Here is a 13,448-nt window from a genome sequence, read left to right on the forward strand (position 1 = left end):
GCTGAGGTCCTCGGAGAAGCTCCGTCTCTGATTTAACGTGCTTAGTCTTCTTTTAAATGAAGCCACAGGTCCGCCTTATATCTGTACTGGAGGTCTGTCTCAACAGCCCCAGTAAAACAGTCAGAGGAGGAATCGGAGGATCTCCTAGGATTCCTGCTCCTGGAAATGAAAGTGGCTTCGTTCACCAACACCTCTAGGCCACTCTGTCCAAGGGAGGGAGCCCTACAGTCCAGAAGGGGGCGATCCAATCCACTGCACAAGGCCCAGCCTCTCTAGAAGGAGACCCAGCAACTGGCCTGCCTTACACCCACTACACGGACATGAAAACTGAGTCCCAGAGAGAGGGAAAACATCAGTAATAACTATTGAGCTCCTACCGCTAGGGCGGCATTTATGCTTAGCGCTTTACACACACGATTTTGCAAATCCTCACCAAGATCCCTGAATGCAGCTATTTATTCCCACTTCTCAGATGAAGACCTTGAAGCTCAGCCTGGGGTAGACACTCGGACACGATCACACTGCCTGCGGCAGGCAGGTCTAATTAACCAGGTCTCCTGTGCCTCAGCCCAGGTTTTCTTTCTACCTCCCCCTCCCCTCCACCCACCCGCCCCCACCTGCCTCCCTGACCTCGGCACCGCCCAGCTAGCAAAGTTGAGGAATCCCTCTTGAGCGCGCTGGGTCTGGTCGATTGGTTTTCCTCTTTATCCCACTGGAGAGCATTTGAGTTCCTGGAACCAGTAGTGTTATGCTTTGCAGGAACCGGGTCCCTGGGGTGGCTTCCTCCATCCCATCTCGCCCCCACTTGCGCTCTCGGGCGGGGAGAAGTTGCGGGTACCACTTTAAAAATCCCAGCCTGGGCAAAACTTTGATGATAAATCAAGCGGCAGATCCCTCCGCCGCCGCCGCCGCCTCCTCTGGGCGGGCGGGGGGAGCGGGAGGGAGGGGGTGCGGCGGCACGGCGCCGAGCGGAGTGGCCTTCCGCGGAAGGGAAGAGTCCCGCAGTCGGAGGCGGCCGGCTGGGCGTGCGCTCGCTTCCCGCAGCCGGAGCTGGGCCGGAGCCGGGCGGGGGCCGGAACCGGGGCCCGACCGGGTTCTGCGGGCGAAGGGGCAGCAGCCGCAGCCGGGCAGCCAGGCCGCACCGGGCAGGGGCCGGAGGGCGCGAGGTCTGCGGTCTTCTGAGCCCCGATGTGAGGCGGCGGCGCCCCCTCCGGCCCGAGCGCGCACCATGGGGGCCCCGCTCGCCGTGGCGCTGGGCGCCCTCCACTACCTGGCACTTTTCCTGCAACTCGGCGGCGCCACGCGGCCCGCCGGCCACGCGCCCTGGGACAATCACATCTCCGGCCACGGTGAGTTGGGTCGCCGCCCCCGCGGACTTCCCCACTAAACCCCACCCTGGGCCGCGCGGCTCCAACTTGGCCGTCCTCGGGCTCGAACCCACGCCGCCGGTGGCGGGAGTCCGAGGGGGGGCGCCCCCTGCCGGGTCTGCGGACCGGCCCTGGCTCCCTGGCCACTCCTGCGGACGAGGGTGCACCTCGCGTGCCACCTCCATGCCACTCACGCGGAGGGCTCGTTTCCCACCCTCTACACTCGCGCGGACACATACACCTCCATGACCAGCCACGGACACACAGCCACACTCGCTGCTTTCTCACACAACTCCTATCCTCACACATCTCCAGACACCTTCTTGGATCGCCCTCACTTCTGTGCCCACTACACACACAGCAGGTGCAGCCAGAGGGCTCACACCCTGCCAGCTGGCACCCCAGTGCACAACTCTTGCCTGCCCGCCTTCCTGCAGACACACTGGCAAAATACACACACTTGTGAACACACTTTGCCCACCCACCCCTCTCTGCCCATCTGCCTTTCCCCTTTGTGGGTTTAACCTGGTAGCTGTCCTTGTCCCTTCCCTCTCTGCACCTGCCCCACTGGGAAGGGTCCTGGGGGACAGATGAGCCCGCTTCTTGAGAACTGGTAGTCTGGACTGCAGCCACCCCATCAGGTGGGTAGCATCTTGGGTTGGTGGGAGCCCCTCAAAGACGCTGGAATAGTTAGCATTGCTGCTTCCAGCCGGAGGCGTGGAAGGGGAAGAGGGAAGCCTGGAGCTTTTGTCTGCCTCTAGGGGTGGGCAGGAAGCCCCCTGCCATCCTTCTGTAGGGTCCCCTCTCATCCTCATCTTTGACCCCAGAGGACTAAAAGGTGGGACCTCTCAACTCAGCCTCCGTGGGAGCTGGGGAGCAAGTGAGCATTCCCAGCACTGGCTGCCAGAGTGTTAGAAGCTCCTTCCAGCCCCAGAGGAGCCCAAGTTGGCGGTAGAGTTGGACTGTCTGAGGCCAGCAGCTGCAGGGGCTCCCCCTTCCTCCGTGAAGTGGACTCCTTCTTGCATGAGGACCAGGGCATAGATGAAAATGGAGACGCTTCATCCATCCGTCTCTTCCCTACAAGGGTTTCTGAGCTGGTAGGGGAGGCTGCAGCACCCATGTTGGGCAGTGTATGCCCAGGACTGGGGACAGGTTTGCACAAAGGGCAGAGAACTGGATGATTTATTCTGATGGAAAAGAGTAAGGGCTATGGTGGTAGGAGATCAGAGAAGGCTTTGCTGGGGCGTGACGTATGAGTTGGAATTGCTTGGGAGAGTAAGCCCTTCTCAGGGTCTCTGCTTTTGAGGAACTATGACTCCCTACACCCTTCTTCCTGACCAGGTTAAATAGTAACTGCTCTGTGTACCATTTGCACACCTTTCTTATCCCTCATCTAATTTCTACCGACCTGGCTGGAGCAGTGGTAAAATAGGGGAAGGGTTATTTCGATCTTTAGTATACAGATGGGAAAACCAAGGCTCAGAGGTAAAGACTCGCCCAAGGTCACACAGTGAGTGAGTGGTTGAACCGAGACTGGCTGCAGAGTCGTCGGGCAAAGACAGTGCTTTTTCCAGGACAGTCATCTCCCTGTCAGGTTCCCTCCATTCAAGGGAAACTAGGGATTCCTCCTCCCGCTCCCCTCCTGGCTCCGCTCAGTTTCTTGGCACGGTTGGAACTCACACTAGGAGGGTGTTCCAAGGAAGGGCTTTCCTGAATTTTCGGTCCCGAGAGATACAAGGAGTGGTGCTCTTAGGTTTGCCACCATCCCATGCCTGGAGCTGTGGGTGCAGACACAGACCCCCAGGCTGTGGGTGCCTCTCTGTCATTCCTGAGGCCCCGAGGTGGCCCCTCATCGGGAAGCAGAGTTCGCCCCTGTGTGGCAGTCTCTGCCTGCCCCCTGGTGCCAGGCGTGCTTAGGGCACAGCTCTGCCCCGCTGGCTGTATTGTCCCCATCGCACCCTGGGGAGGTCCAGCAAGGGCCCAGAGGAGGGGTTGGATGGGAAGGACACAGCGCTGGCTGCAGGAGAGCCTGGCTCCTCTCCCTGACCCACCATGCAGTTCTGAGTCACCCCTCTAGGGCTCTTTCTGTCCCTCAAGAAGCGAAGAGGCTGGACCACTCTGCAGGGTCCAGACTGCCGGCTCCCATCACTACCAGGTTCAAAGTCACAAAGTAGTTGATGCCAAGGAGCCCCCACCGCTGCCCCTCTGCCGGGCCAGACGCCCAACACCACAGGAAGGGCTCGGAGCCACTCACTTAATCACAAAAAGAAACTGTTATTAATGATAGTGAGACGCGGTGGATAAGTGGGTCATGTCTAATAAGCCGTTTGTGTTCAGGAGGAGAATACCAATTTGATAAAAGCTGTGTGTGCTGAAAAAGCCCAGAAATTGCTGTTTAGCAGATTGGAGCCCGATCGTTCCATTATTCCTGGGCTCTGCGTGTCCTCAGCTGATTCAGGAAATGTGCCTGGCTTGGGGAGGTGTCTTTGTGCCTCGGGTCGGGGTGGGAAGCTGGAAGTGGGGGCTCCCGGGGAGGAGTCCACTGACCCCAACCGCTTGGTGGCTGCTCTCCAGCTCAGTTCCAGCCCAGCCCAGCCCGGCCACCAGGCTAACGCCTTCCTCCCGCTCGCCCCGGGCTTGTCACAGGGAAAGCCCACAGTCAGATGGGTCGGCAAGGACATCGGTCTCACTTCCCACCTCCTGGCTGCCTCCACTCAGCCCACTTCGCAGAGGGGATTTTAAAGGCATGAGGAGTGATGGGGAGGGAGTGGTCCCTGTCTCTTAGGGAGACAGCGGGAAACAGGAGGCGAGGGTGGTGATGGTCAGTATCTATGCTGAGTAGGTATTCAATGAATAGCAGCTAATTTGATTTTTTCTGATCAGATAGGGTTAGCTCATTGCCCTGAGCACAGCGCAGGTGGGAGGAAAGAGAGCTGGCATTTATGAACTTCCTCCGGTGTGGTAGGTGCTTCCAAACCCCTGACCAGTGTTTACTCACTAAGGCTGACACCCAGCATAGGAGGAAACAAAGGTTACAGAGGGCCAGTGACTTGCTCAAGGTCACTGAGTCTGTACAGAGAGCTGGGAGCGTGAGCCTACAATGAAAGTGTGTCTGGCATTTCCAAACCTGCCTCCCCCAGCACAGCTGTCAGGCAGGCTTGGCCAGTCGTGTGATGTAACTCCTTCCCCTGCCCGTCCCTACCCCAGGGACTGCCTTTCAGCTCCCCGGAGAACTGGGAAAGCAGTGGGTTCCACCAAGAGGAACCAGCAGCTCAGCAAGGTGATGAGATCTTGCTGAGGCCACGTGCAAGTTAGAAGCAGGAAGCTGGATTAGACTTCTTCTTCAGGACCCTTCCTAGATCTTATTCACAGTAGGGGTCTGGAAGGCAGGATCTTTTTAATTTTTTTGGCCGCACCACACACAGGATCCTAGTTCTCTGACCAGGGATCAAACACAGAGTCCTAACCGCTGGACCACCAGAGAAGTCCTCAGGAGGCAGGATCTTTAATGAGGATCTTTATGGATCTCCTGTGTTCCCGGCAACCAGGGAGTTTGTTAAAATACAGATTCATTGGCCAAAATGATTGTTGAGAGGACCCTGGAATCTGCATTTCAATAAGTTCCCCAGGCCTGGAGTCTTAGAGTCACTGCCTTAACTATTCACCCAACCTGATGAGACATGTATGGATGGGAAATTGCCTGGTGCCAGGGGCTGCTGGATTGCCAACGAGGAAGAGTCCCGCCTGGAATGGGTATGTGGACCCTCAGAGGAGCCCCAGGAAGCCCTTCACTGCAGCAAACATCCATCCTCCCGCCCTCGCCCTGACACACACACGCACACACACATACACACACCCCTAGGCCAGCACCTTCAATTATTAATACACCCCAATGCAGACAAGGATCCTGGCTTGGCCGGGCCTTTGTCCATTGAGTGATTCCCTGTCCTGAGGTTTTCTCTGTTGCCAGGAGGGTGCAGCGGGATGCTGGGAGGGGGTGGGGGCCGCCAGGCCATTTGGCAAACAGCCCGTGCACTGAAAAATGACCCTGGCTTTCTTGCGTTCCTCCCCGAACTGTTGGTATCTCCCCATCAATAAGCTGGCTAGTTTGGTGGTTGGGAGATGGAGAAAATTGAGTGCTGTCTCCCGAAGGTTATGATGTTAAAAATGTGTTCGCCGTTGTCTCGGGTGTTGGTGATTATTCTATCAATTACGCCCGTAAACACTCCGCCCTGGGCTGAGGGTTTCCTGGCCTCCTGTGGGGAATTGGCCCTCGCAAGCAGTTTTCCCCAAGTCCTTCACACCAATTGCTTTTGACACTTTGCCTATCAGCGGCTCCCTCAGCCTTTTCCCCAAGCAAGGGGAGCCGCAGGCGGCCAGCAGGACTGGGAATTCAACTCGCTGCCTCCGTGACAGCAGGCCTGTTGGGGGAAGTCTCTTGGTGACAAGTAAGTGGGCAGGGCCTGGGGTGTGGGGAGAGTGGTCCCCTCCCACCTGCCAGTCATCGGGGCAAGAGATGGAGCACTTGGAATGAATGAATCACTGAGGCTCAGGCCAAGCCAGCAGGGCCTTTGGGACCATCTTCTACCCATTTCACAAAGGGGAAAACCAAGGCCTTGGCCAAGAGAGCGTGCGCCCAGATTGCCTGGGAGGTTAGTGCTTGGCTTTGGGGATCCCCTGACCCACCTCTGTACAAAAAGAGAGTGAGGGGACTTCCCTGGTGGGCCAGTGGTTAAGATTCTGGGCTCCCAATGCAGAGGGCCTGAGTTCAGTCCCTGGTCAGGGAACTAGATCTCACTTGCTGCAACAAGAGTTTGTATGCCACAACCAAGGGTTTGCATGCTGCAACCAAGGGTTCACATGCTGCAACTCGGACCTGGCACAGCCAAATAAATAAATACTTAAAAAAAAAAAGAGAGTGAGAATTATACGGAAGCAAATGTATATCGTCATGTCAGGGTTTTAAATGGCATTGTTTCATTTGATCCTTATAAGAAGCCTAAGGGGAGGGGACTTCCCCTGGCCCAATTGTGTTCATGAGGAACCTGAGATTCCATGAGGTTAAAAGGGCTTGCCCAAGGTCACGCACCTAGCAAGTATTGGAGCCCAGACGGGACCCAAGTTTGCAATGCTGTTGTGTGCCAGAGAGGAGGGAGAGGCCCTTGGCCCCGTGATGATGACCTCTACATTCCACACCCGAGCTGCGCAGCCGTGGACCTGGCCACCCCCAGGCCAGAACCTGTCTTGGTGACTTTCTAGCTTCTGTCATAGGTTGAGAAAATCAGATGGGTAAGGAGAGTGGATACGTGGTGTGAACAGTGACATCGGCACCCTTGGGAGAGGTAGGTGTCAGAAAGAAGGGAAAGGGGACGTGAAGCAAGCCCACCTCCTGGTGCTCAGCCATGACCTTGGACTTTAGGGACTGAACCAGTTGTTGAGGGCATTATGGGAAGAGTGTCTCAGCCCCAAGGGAGTTTGGGGCCAGCTGGGCACATGGGGACTGGCATCTGGGCACTCTCACCACCCTCACTGTAATGACCGGGGCTCCATGGTGGGAGCGGGCCAGAGTCCCTCATGTCGTGGTACCCACCACAACGCCCAGCCCAGGGAGACGGCAGGGAGTGATGGAGAGGGTGGCAAGGAGGTAGAAGTCTAAGGTCTGAATGTAAACTTCTGTTCATGCCAAGTCAGTGCATTTTAAACATTCACTTAATTTTAATTTCATAAGAAATCCATGTTATTAGTAGAAAAATCACAAAACCCAAACCCATTCCTCATCCTTACTGACCACGACATGGGCATCTAGGGTGAGTAAGGGTGATTTCCTCTTGCAGTGGGTAGAGCCCCCAGGCCTAGCCCCTTGGGGTGCATATGAGATGCTTCAGCCCTGAGGGTAACGGGGTCCCAGGATATAGCCTCTTCTCCCAGCCCCAGTAGGATTCTTCCAATGGAAAAAGGAGCCATGGTCTCGCTAGGGGGATAAATCCACTCCTTTACCGGCTGGTGACCCCAGGATCACTCTGGTACCTGCTGCTGTGGAGAAGGGAGGTGGGGCAGGGGGTGGGCAGAGGGGCTGCTGCTGCTCCAGGTCCCCCTGTCCACTGCTGTGTCCCCTCCCCTTCCTTGAAGCCAGCAGAGGACTCAGCTCCACCATCCCCTTCTTCAAGAAGACCCCTCCCAGCAAGATTGGGTCCTACCTGAGAGATGGTTTTAGGCAGAACACAGACAAACCTCTTACATTTTAATAGTTATGCATTTATTTTAATGTGGATTGGAAAAATATAACCAGCACATCAAAACTGCGATTTCACAGATATGATTGCTTAGAATGAGCCTAACAGGGATATTAAAACATAGTGAGTTCATTTATAGAAAAGCATGATGGACATAATAGTACAGGTGGTACACAGATGCATTCGTGTATGGGGGTCACCATACTTGGGGGTGCTGGCCTGCAGGCCACCCCCTCCCACCTCATACTCCTATTCCTCACACTGGGAACTGCTGGCCTAACAGTTCCAAGATCATTCATTCATTCCTTTCTTCATTCAACAAATATCTTAATAGTTGAGAACCTACCATGAAGCAGGCTCTTTTAGCCACTGGGGATATACCAGTGAAGAAGACAGATAGGGCTCTTGCTCAGACAACTAAACTTGTAAAATATATGTAAGTGTAAATTGTGATGAGTTAAGGAGCAGGAATGATGTTCAGCCTGGAGAAGGGCACCCTCCTCCTGGAGAAGTGAAGGTACCAAGAGTGAGCTCCCCATCACAGGAGGTATGCAAGCTGAACCAGTTATTAGCTGGGGGTATCACAGAGGGGAAGCCTGCCTTCTTTCCCAAATAAGCAAAGACTGGTGACGTGGGCAGAAGCCAGAAGACAGTGGGTGTTAATGAGATGTGCCACCCAGCAGTTTAGTGGTGGGGCTGGGACAAGGGCTGAGCTGGGCAGGGCTCCCAACACTGAGGAGGCCCAGCCCCACACTGGGGACACGGTGGGGGTGGGGGCCTTCGCTGCTCCCAGTGTTGAGAGATTCCTTTATCATTTCCGCTCCCACTTAAAATGCCAGAATTGGGGCAGGGAGTCAAACCTGGGTTTTTATCCACCCTCCCCCTGCCTCCAGCTTCTGGGTGGCTTGGCAGGTCCTTGCCCCTCTCTGGGCCTCATTTTCCCACCTGAACAGCGCCGAGTTCTCCTAAGGTCTAAGCATCTGGAACACCTCCATCTGTATCCTCCCAAGTGCTGTCCTTTGTCCTCCAATCAACAGGTGAGGATGGAGCCGATGGTGGCCTGGCATTCCATCTGGCACCTGCCACTTAGCTCTCAGTGGCCTTGCAGGCTCTGAACCAAAACACCAGCCAGGGCTCACAGGGGATTTTCTCTGTGCCTACCCCTTCCCTACCTCCTCTCATCCAGTCCTTGCCTGTTCTGTGCAGAGGGCACTCCCATTTTATAGACGGGGCCACTGAGGCTTGCGGGGGCAGGCGGTGATGCGACTTGCCTGAGGACACGCAGATGTTGGATGGCTGAGCCGGGCTGGAGCCCAGCTTGCAGCTCTTAACCCGCTCATCTGTCCTCTGCTGGTTGCCAAACCAGCTGGGCTTGTGGGCCAGTGTTTTGTTCCACAGCGCGCCCTGGATTCATGGGATTCTGTCAAGGCCCGTGATGCCAAAAGGCTGAGAAGGCCCATTCTGGCTGAAAGAGCCCAGGGCTGAGAGTCTAGGGTCCTGGATCCAAGTCTGGCATCATCAGTGGGGAGCGGTGGGAGTAGGGTCACGCCTGCCTGGATCCCACGGGGGCTGCTGTCTTTGTCTGAGCCTGAGTCTGGAGTGAACGCTCGGGTATTTGCTCATGTGTGACTGGAGGAGCTGTGGCAGTGTGGAGGAAGGGGCCTGGGTGGTCCTTGATCGGACTGGCCTAAGGGCCCAGGCAGGTGCCCTCTGCCTTTGCATCAGGTCCGGCCTCCCCAGCCCCCTCCAGGCAGGTGCCCTTGGGATGTGAGGTGTGGAGGCTCTGGGAGCATCTGGAAGGTTAGAGCTGGAGCCAGGAGGCCTCGCTCAGAGCCATCAATTAGGGGCCTGGCAGTGCCCATCGGTGCCACATGCTCCCCTGCTTCCCTTCCTCCGGATCTCTTTCTATGGGTTTGTCTGTCTGTCTCTCTTTCGATCTCTATCTGCATCTTTCCATCTCTCTCCATCTTTCTTTGTCCCTTTCCCTGTGTCTGCTCCATCTCCTTCCTCTCTCTTCTCATCTCTCCCACCTCAGTCTGCCCTTTCTCTCTGTCTCTCTGCACACACACACACACACACACACACACACTCCTCTCTTCAGGTGACATCTCCGGCTTACATGTGCACGGATTCTGTGTATCACAGTGACACCCACACAGAGCAGGCACCCAGGAAATGCCGGCTGAATGAACAAAATGAATAAACGAGTGAATGACCACACGGGGAAGCTACAAGGGGCACTGGACCTGGTCTAGACTAATGGTTCCTAATTTTTTTGGAGGGCACGATCCTCTTGAGAATTGGACTGGTTGGTGAAAACTGGGTTGTTTCCTCAGGAAAATACCACATGGTTTGGTCCAGTGTCGGGGGGCTTGTTGAGGACCCCCAAAGCTCCCTTGTGGACCTCAGGGGAAGCAGCCTTCATGTCACGGGGCAGGGGGTGGGGGGTGACTGAGGTTCCAGGCTGGCCCCAGGACACAGGGCTGGTGTGAAGCAGAGCCAGGCTCTGGAGTCTTTCCCCTACCCCCGGGGACTGTTCTCGTTGTGACCTGAGGTGGCCTCGGAAGAAGCTTCAGTTCCTTTCCCCGGCAGCTCCTTGGTGAGTGTCTGCAGGAGTGAGTTTAGGGAGACATAATGGAGGACATTCAGCCATAGGTGAGAGCCACAGAAAGGGCAGGTGAGCCACAGAGGAGGGAGATCTCCGGGGGGTTCCCAGCAAGAGTGGTTGCTGTGTCCTGGTGCAGTCAGGGAAGACCTCCTGGGGGCGGTGGGCACCTTGCCTGCGTCCAGGGACCATCAGGGCTGAGAGGAGAATCTGATGATCGGCAGGGAGCCCTGCCCAGCTGTCTGGGTCTGGCAGGGGCTTCATTTGGAGGGGCCTGCTGGCGTACCCGGAAAAGCAGGCCGTGGCTGGAGGTGCTGAGAATAGGCTGGGGAGGGTTGGTTTTGATCCCCAGGGCAGAGGCAGGCCTGGAGGATCTCTGGGTGGTGAAGGCACAAGGCGTGGCTGGCCCTGCAGGTTGAAGTGGGGGCCTGAAATAGGCCTTGGAGGCTGGAGGGGCTAATGGAGGAGGAGAGGCTGTTTGTGGGGAGAGGGGCTGAGTTTCTGGGCTCATAGGATGCTGGAGCTGGTTTTTAAGTGCCCAGGGATTGATGGGAATATGGGCTTGAAAGGAGAGGGGAGCCGGGTGTCTGGTGTGTGTGCACGTGTGTGTGTGTGTGTGTGTGTGTGTGTGCGCGCGCGCGCACACGCGCGTGTAGAAGTACGCTGGCTTCCATTCTTGAACACACGAGCTCCTTCCTCCTCAGAACCTTTTCCCGAGTGATTTTCTCCTCTTGGCGGGCCCTCTTCCTTCCCCTCCTGCCTTGCGGTTCTCTCTGCTTCACGGAGAGGCCCGTGACCTCCTGTCAGCGCCCCATCACGGTCACCCTGGCAGGCACCCCAGATACCCATCAACACGCTCGTCTTGCCCAGGAGGAAACGGGGGGTGGCTTAGATGTTGGGGCCTCACACTGAGTTCAAAGCAAGGGATCGGAGCCCCAAACTTTGCTGTCCCCTGCCTGGCATGTTAAGGGTGTCTCTTGGGCTGAGGGGAATCTTAACTGCACCCCCCTTTCTCAGAAACCTCAGGCTTGGTTCCTGGCTGAGGGCGGGGAGGGAGAGAGCAGGCGGCAGGGTGTCTGTTTTGCTTTGTGAGGTTTTAAAAAAATCATTTCCGACCTTAGAGGCGGCAGCAATTACAGCTGGCTCGCTGGGGAGCTGTTTGCCGCCTGTCATCGGCCCCAGGAAAGGGTCCCTAATGGAGGCCCGGCGGCCAGAGCACATGGTGGTGGAAATAGTGCTCACAGCAAAGCCACGCTAATGGTCTCGGGCAGGCAGACGAGAGGGAGGGGCGGACAGGCTGGCTGATGGCAGGGCTCTCGGGGCAGGGCCCGGAGACTCAGCAGCTGGTCTCCTCATGTTCCCCAGAGACCGCAGCAGTGGTCACTGAACTCCACGTAGGCACTGGGTGCCCCCAACCCCATCCCAGCTCTGCTGCTTTCTATTAAATCCCCTCCCAGGCAGAGAGAACAGTAAGTGCAAAGGCCCTGGGGTAGGGCAGAACCCTTCAGCTAGGGCTTATTTGCTTCTAGAATAGTCACTGGGCTTAAAAGCCTTCCCTAAAGGCCAGTCTTCCAGGTGAGGGAAAAGGAGGTGGGAGCCTTTGGGAGGCGGGGCTGGAGCAAGACCCCCCGCCCCGCCAGAGAGGCAGCATGAATAGCAGCCGCCGGGACAATGCTCTGTGCAGCCTGCCGTGTGCCAGACATTTACAGGTATGTGTGATCCCCTCGAGTCCCCACAATACCCATTTTACAGATGAGGAAACGGGTTCAGAGTTTGGCTGACCTCTGGGAAGTAGAGTTGGGTTTCAAATCCAGGTCAGCTCGATTCCAGAGCCCACGTGTTTACTGCTACAGTCTTGGATTTCTCAGACACAGTTGGGCAGTTAGGAGGGACTGGGGTGGGGGCAGGAACTGGGTCCCTGGAGGAGCTGGGTTTGACTGGGCCAGTGCCGGCGGAGAGGGGGTGGAGGAGGCGGCAGCATAGCCACTCTGCTCTCTGCCCCTGCCTTGTGGGCATCCCCAGAAGCTCTGCTCTGAAGCGTCCCTGGGCGCGCTGCCTCAGCCTCTGTCTGCACCTGGCTTTCAGGTGCCCCCGTCTCTGCCGCTCTCTTGCTCTGTCCTGCATGGTCCCGGCCTCCCTCGCTCCACTCTGGGTGCTTCCAGACTTTTCTTTCCCCTTCTTGGTGGATCTGGGGAAGCTTCTCTCTGGGGTTCTGGGGTAACCTCTCATTCTGTGGCTGATGCAGCCTCCCTGTGCTTCCTCCATCCACACCCCCTGCAATCTGTGACAATCCTTGAGGATGGGTACGCACCTGGACTTTGAGCTCAGACCCCGGGGCTCAAATCCTGGCCCCTCCTCCCCCGCCAACCTCTCTGAGCCTCACTAGTCATCAGTGCAGTGGGTGGCTCACCACCCCCCGCCCCGGCTTTGCAGGATGTGCAGGTGAGCTTGAAAAGAAAGGGTACCCGCGCAGCCATCAGCCTTCATCCCATCCCTGGCTCCATGAACATCCCCACACTTGGTTTCTCCCTCCCAAGCCCTTTGATCCCCTGTGGCCTAGATGTGTGGGAAGAGGAGGCGGGAATTCCACTGGGGAAACCTGCTCAACTTCCACAATCCTGCAAGTGCCAGAACATTTCCACTCTCCTGAAATCTCCCCAGATTTGTAATTCCACGGCTGTCTCCTTCAATATGCGCTGGTGGCCTTGGGAGGCACCCCGCCCCCAGCCTGCCAGCCCTGCTGCATGGGGGCTGCCTGGTAGGGGGCCTGGGCAAGTCCCCACCCTCTCTGTGCCTCAGTTTCTTCATCTGAAGAAGAGGAGGGTGACAGTGGCTGCTTCCCAGGTTGTGCTAGGGATTCTGTGAGATATTTCATTAAAGAAACAACTGTATAAAAAGGAATGAAATCTGATAATATGCTACAATGTGGACGAACCTCAAAAACATTATGCTTAGTGAAAAAAGCATGTCCCCAAAGACCACATATTCTATTATTCCGTTTATGTGAAATATCCAGAATAGGCAAATCCATAGAGACAGAAGGCAGATTGGTGGTTGCCAGGGCCTGGGGGAAGGGAGAGTGACTGCTTAGTGGGAGGATGAAAATGTTTTGGGACTAAATAGACATGGTAGTCGCACAACTTGGTGACTGTACTCAATGCCCTTGACTTGTACACTTTAATACGGTTAATTTTATGTTATGTGAATTTCACTTCAATTACCACTAAATAAATAAATAAAAAG

At 56.3% G+C, this 13,448-nt stretch overlaps 1 protein-coding gene across 1 annotated transcript in view; it reads left to right on the plus strand.

Annotated features, from left to right (window-relative positions):
* The first annotated feature begins 936 nt into the window (after nt 1-936).
* The window catches only part of VSTM2L (V-set and transmembrane domain containing 2 like), a 38,404-nt gene continuing 25,892 nt past the window's right edge, over nt 937-13,448 (plus strand). The window contains exon 1 of the mRNA XM_043480079.1: nt 937-1,349. Coding sequence (XP_043336014.1) covers nt 1,229-1,349 — 121 coding nt within the window. The 5' untranslated portion in view covers nt 937-1,228. The remainder of the gene's footprint in view (nt 1,350-13,448) is intronic.

Source organism: Cervus canadensis, chromosome 10 (assembly GCF_019320065.1).
Source record: "Cervus canadensis isolate Bull #8, Minnesota chromosome 10, ASM1932006v1, whole genome shotgun sequence".
Taxonomy (NCBI): Eukaryota; Metazoa; Chordata; class Mammalia; order Artiodactyla; family Cervidae; genus Cervus; species Cervus canadensis.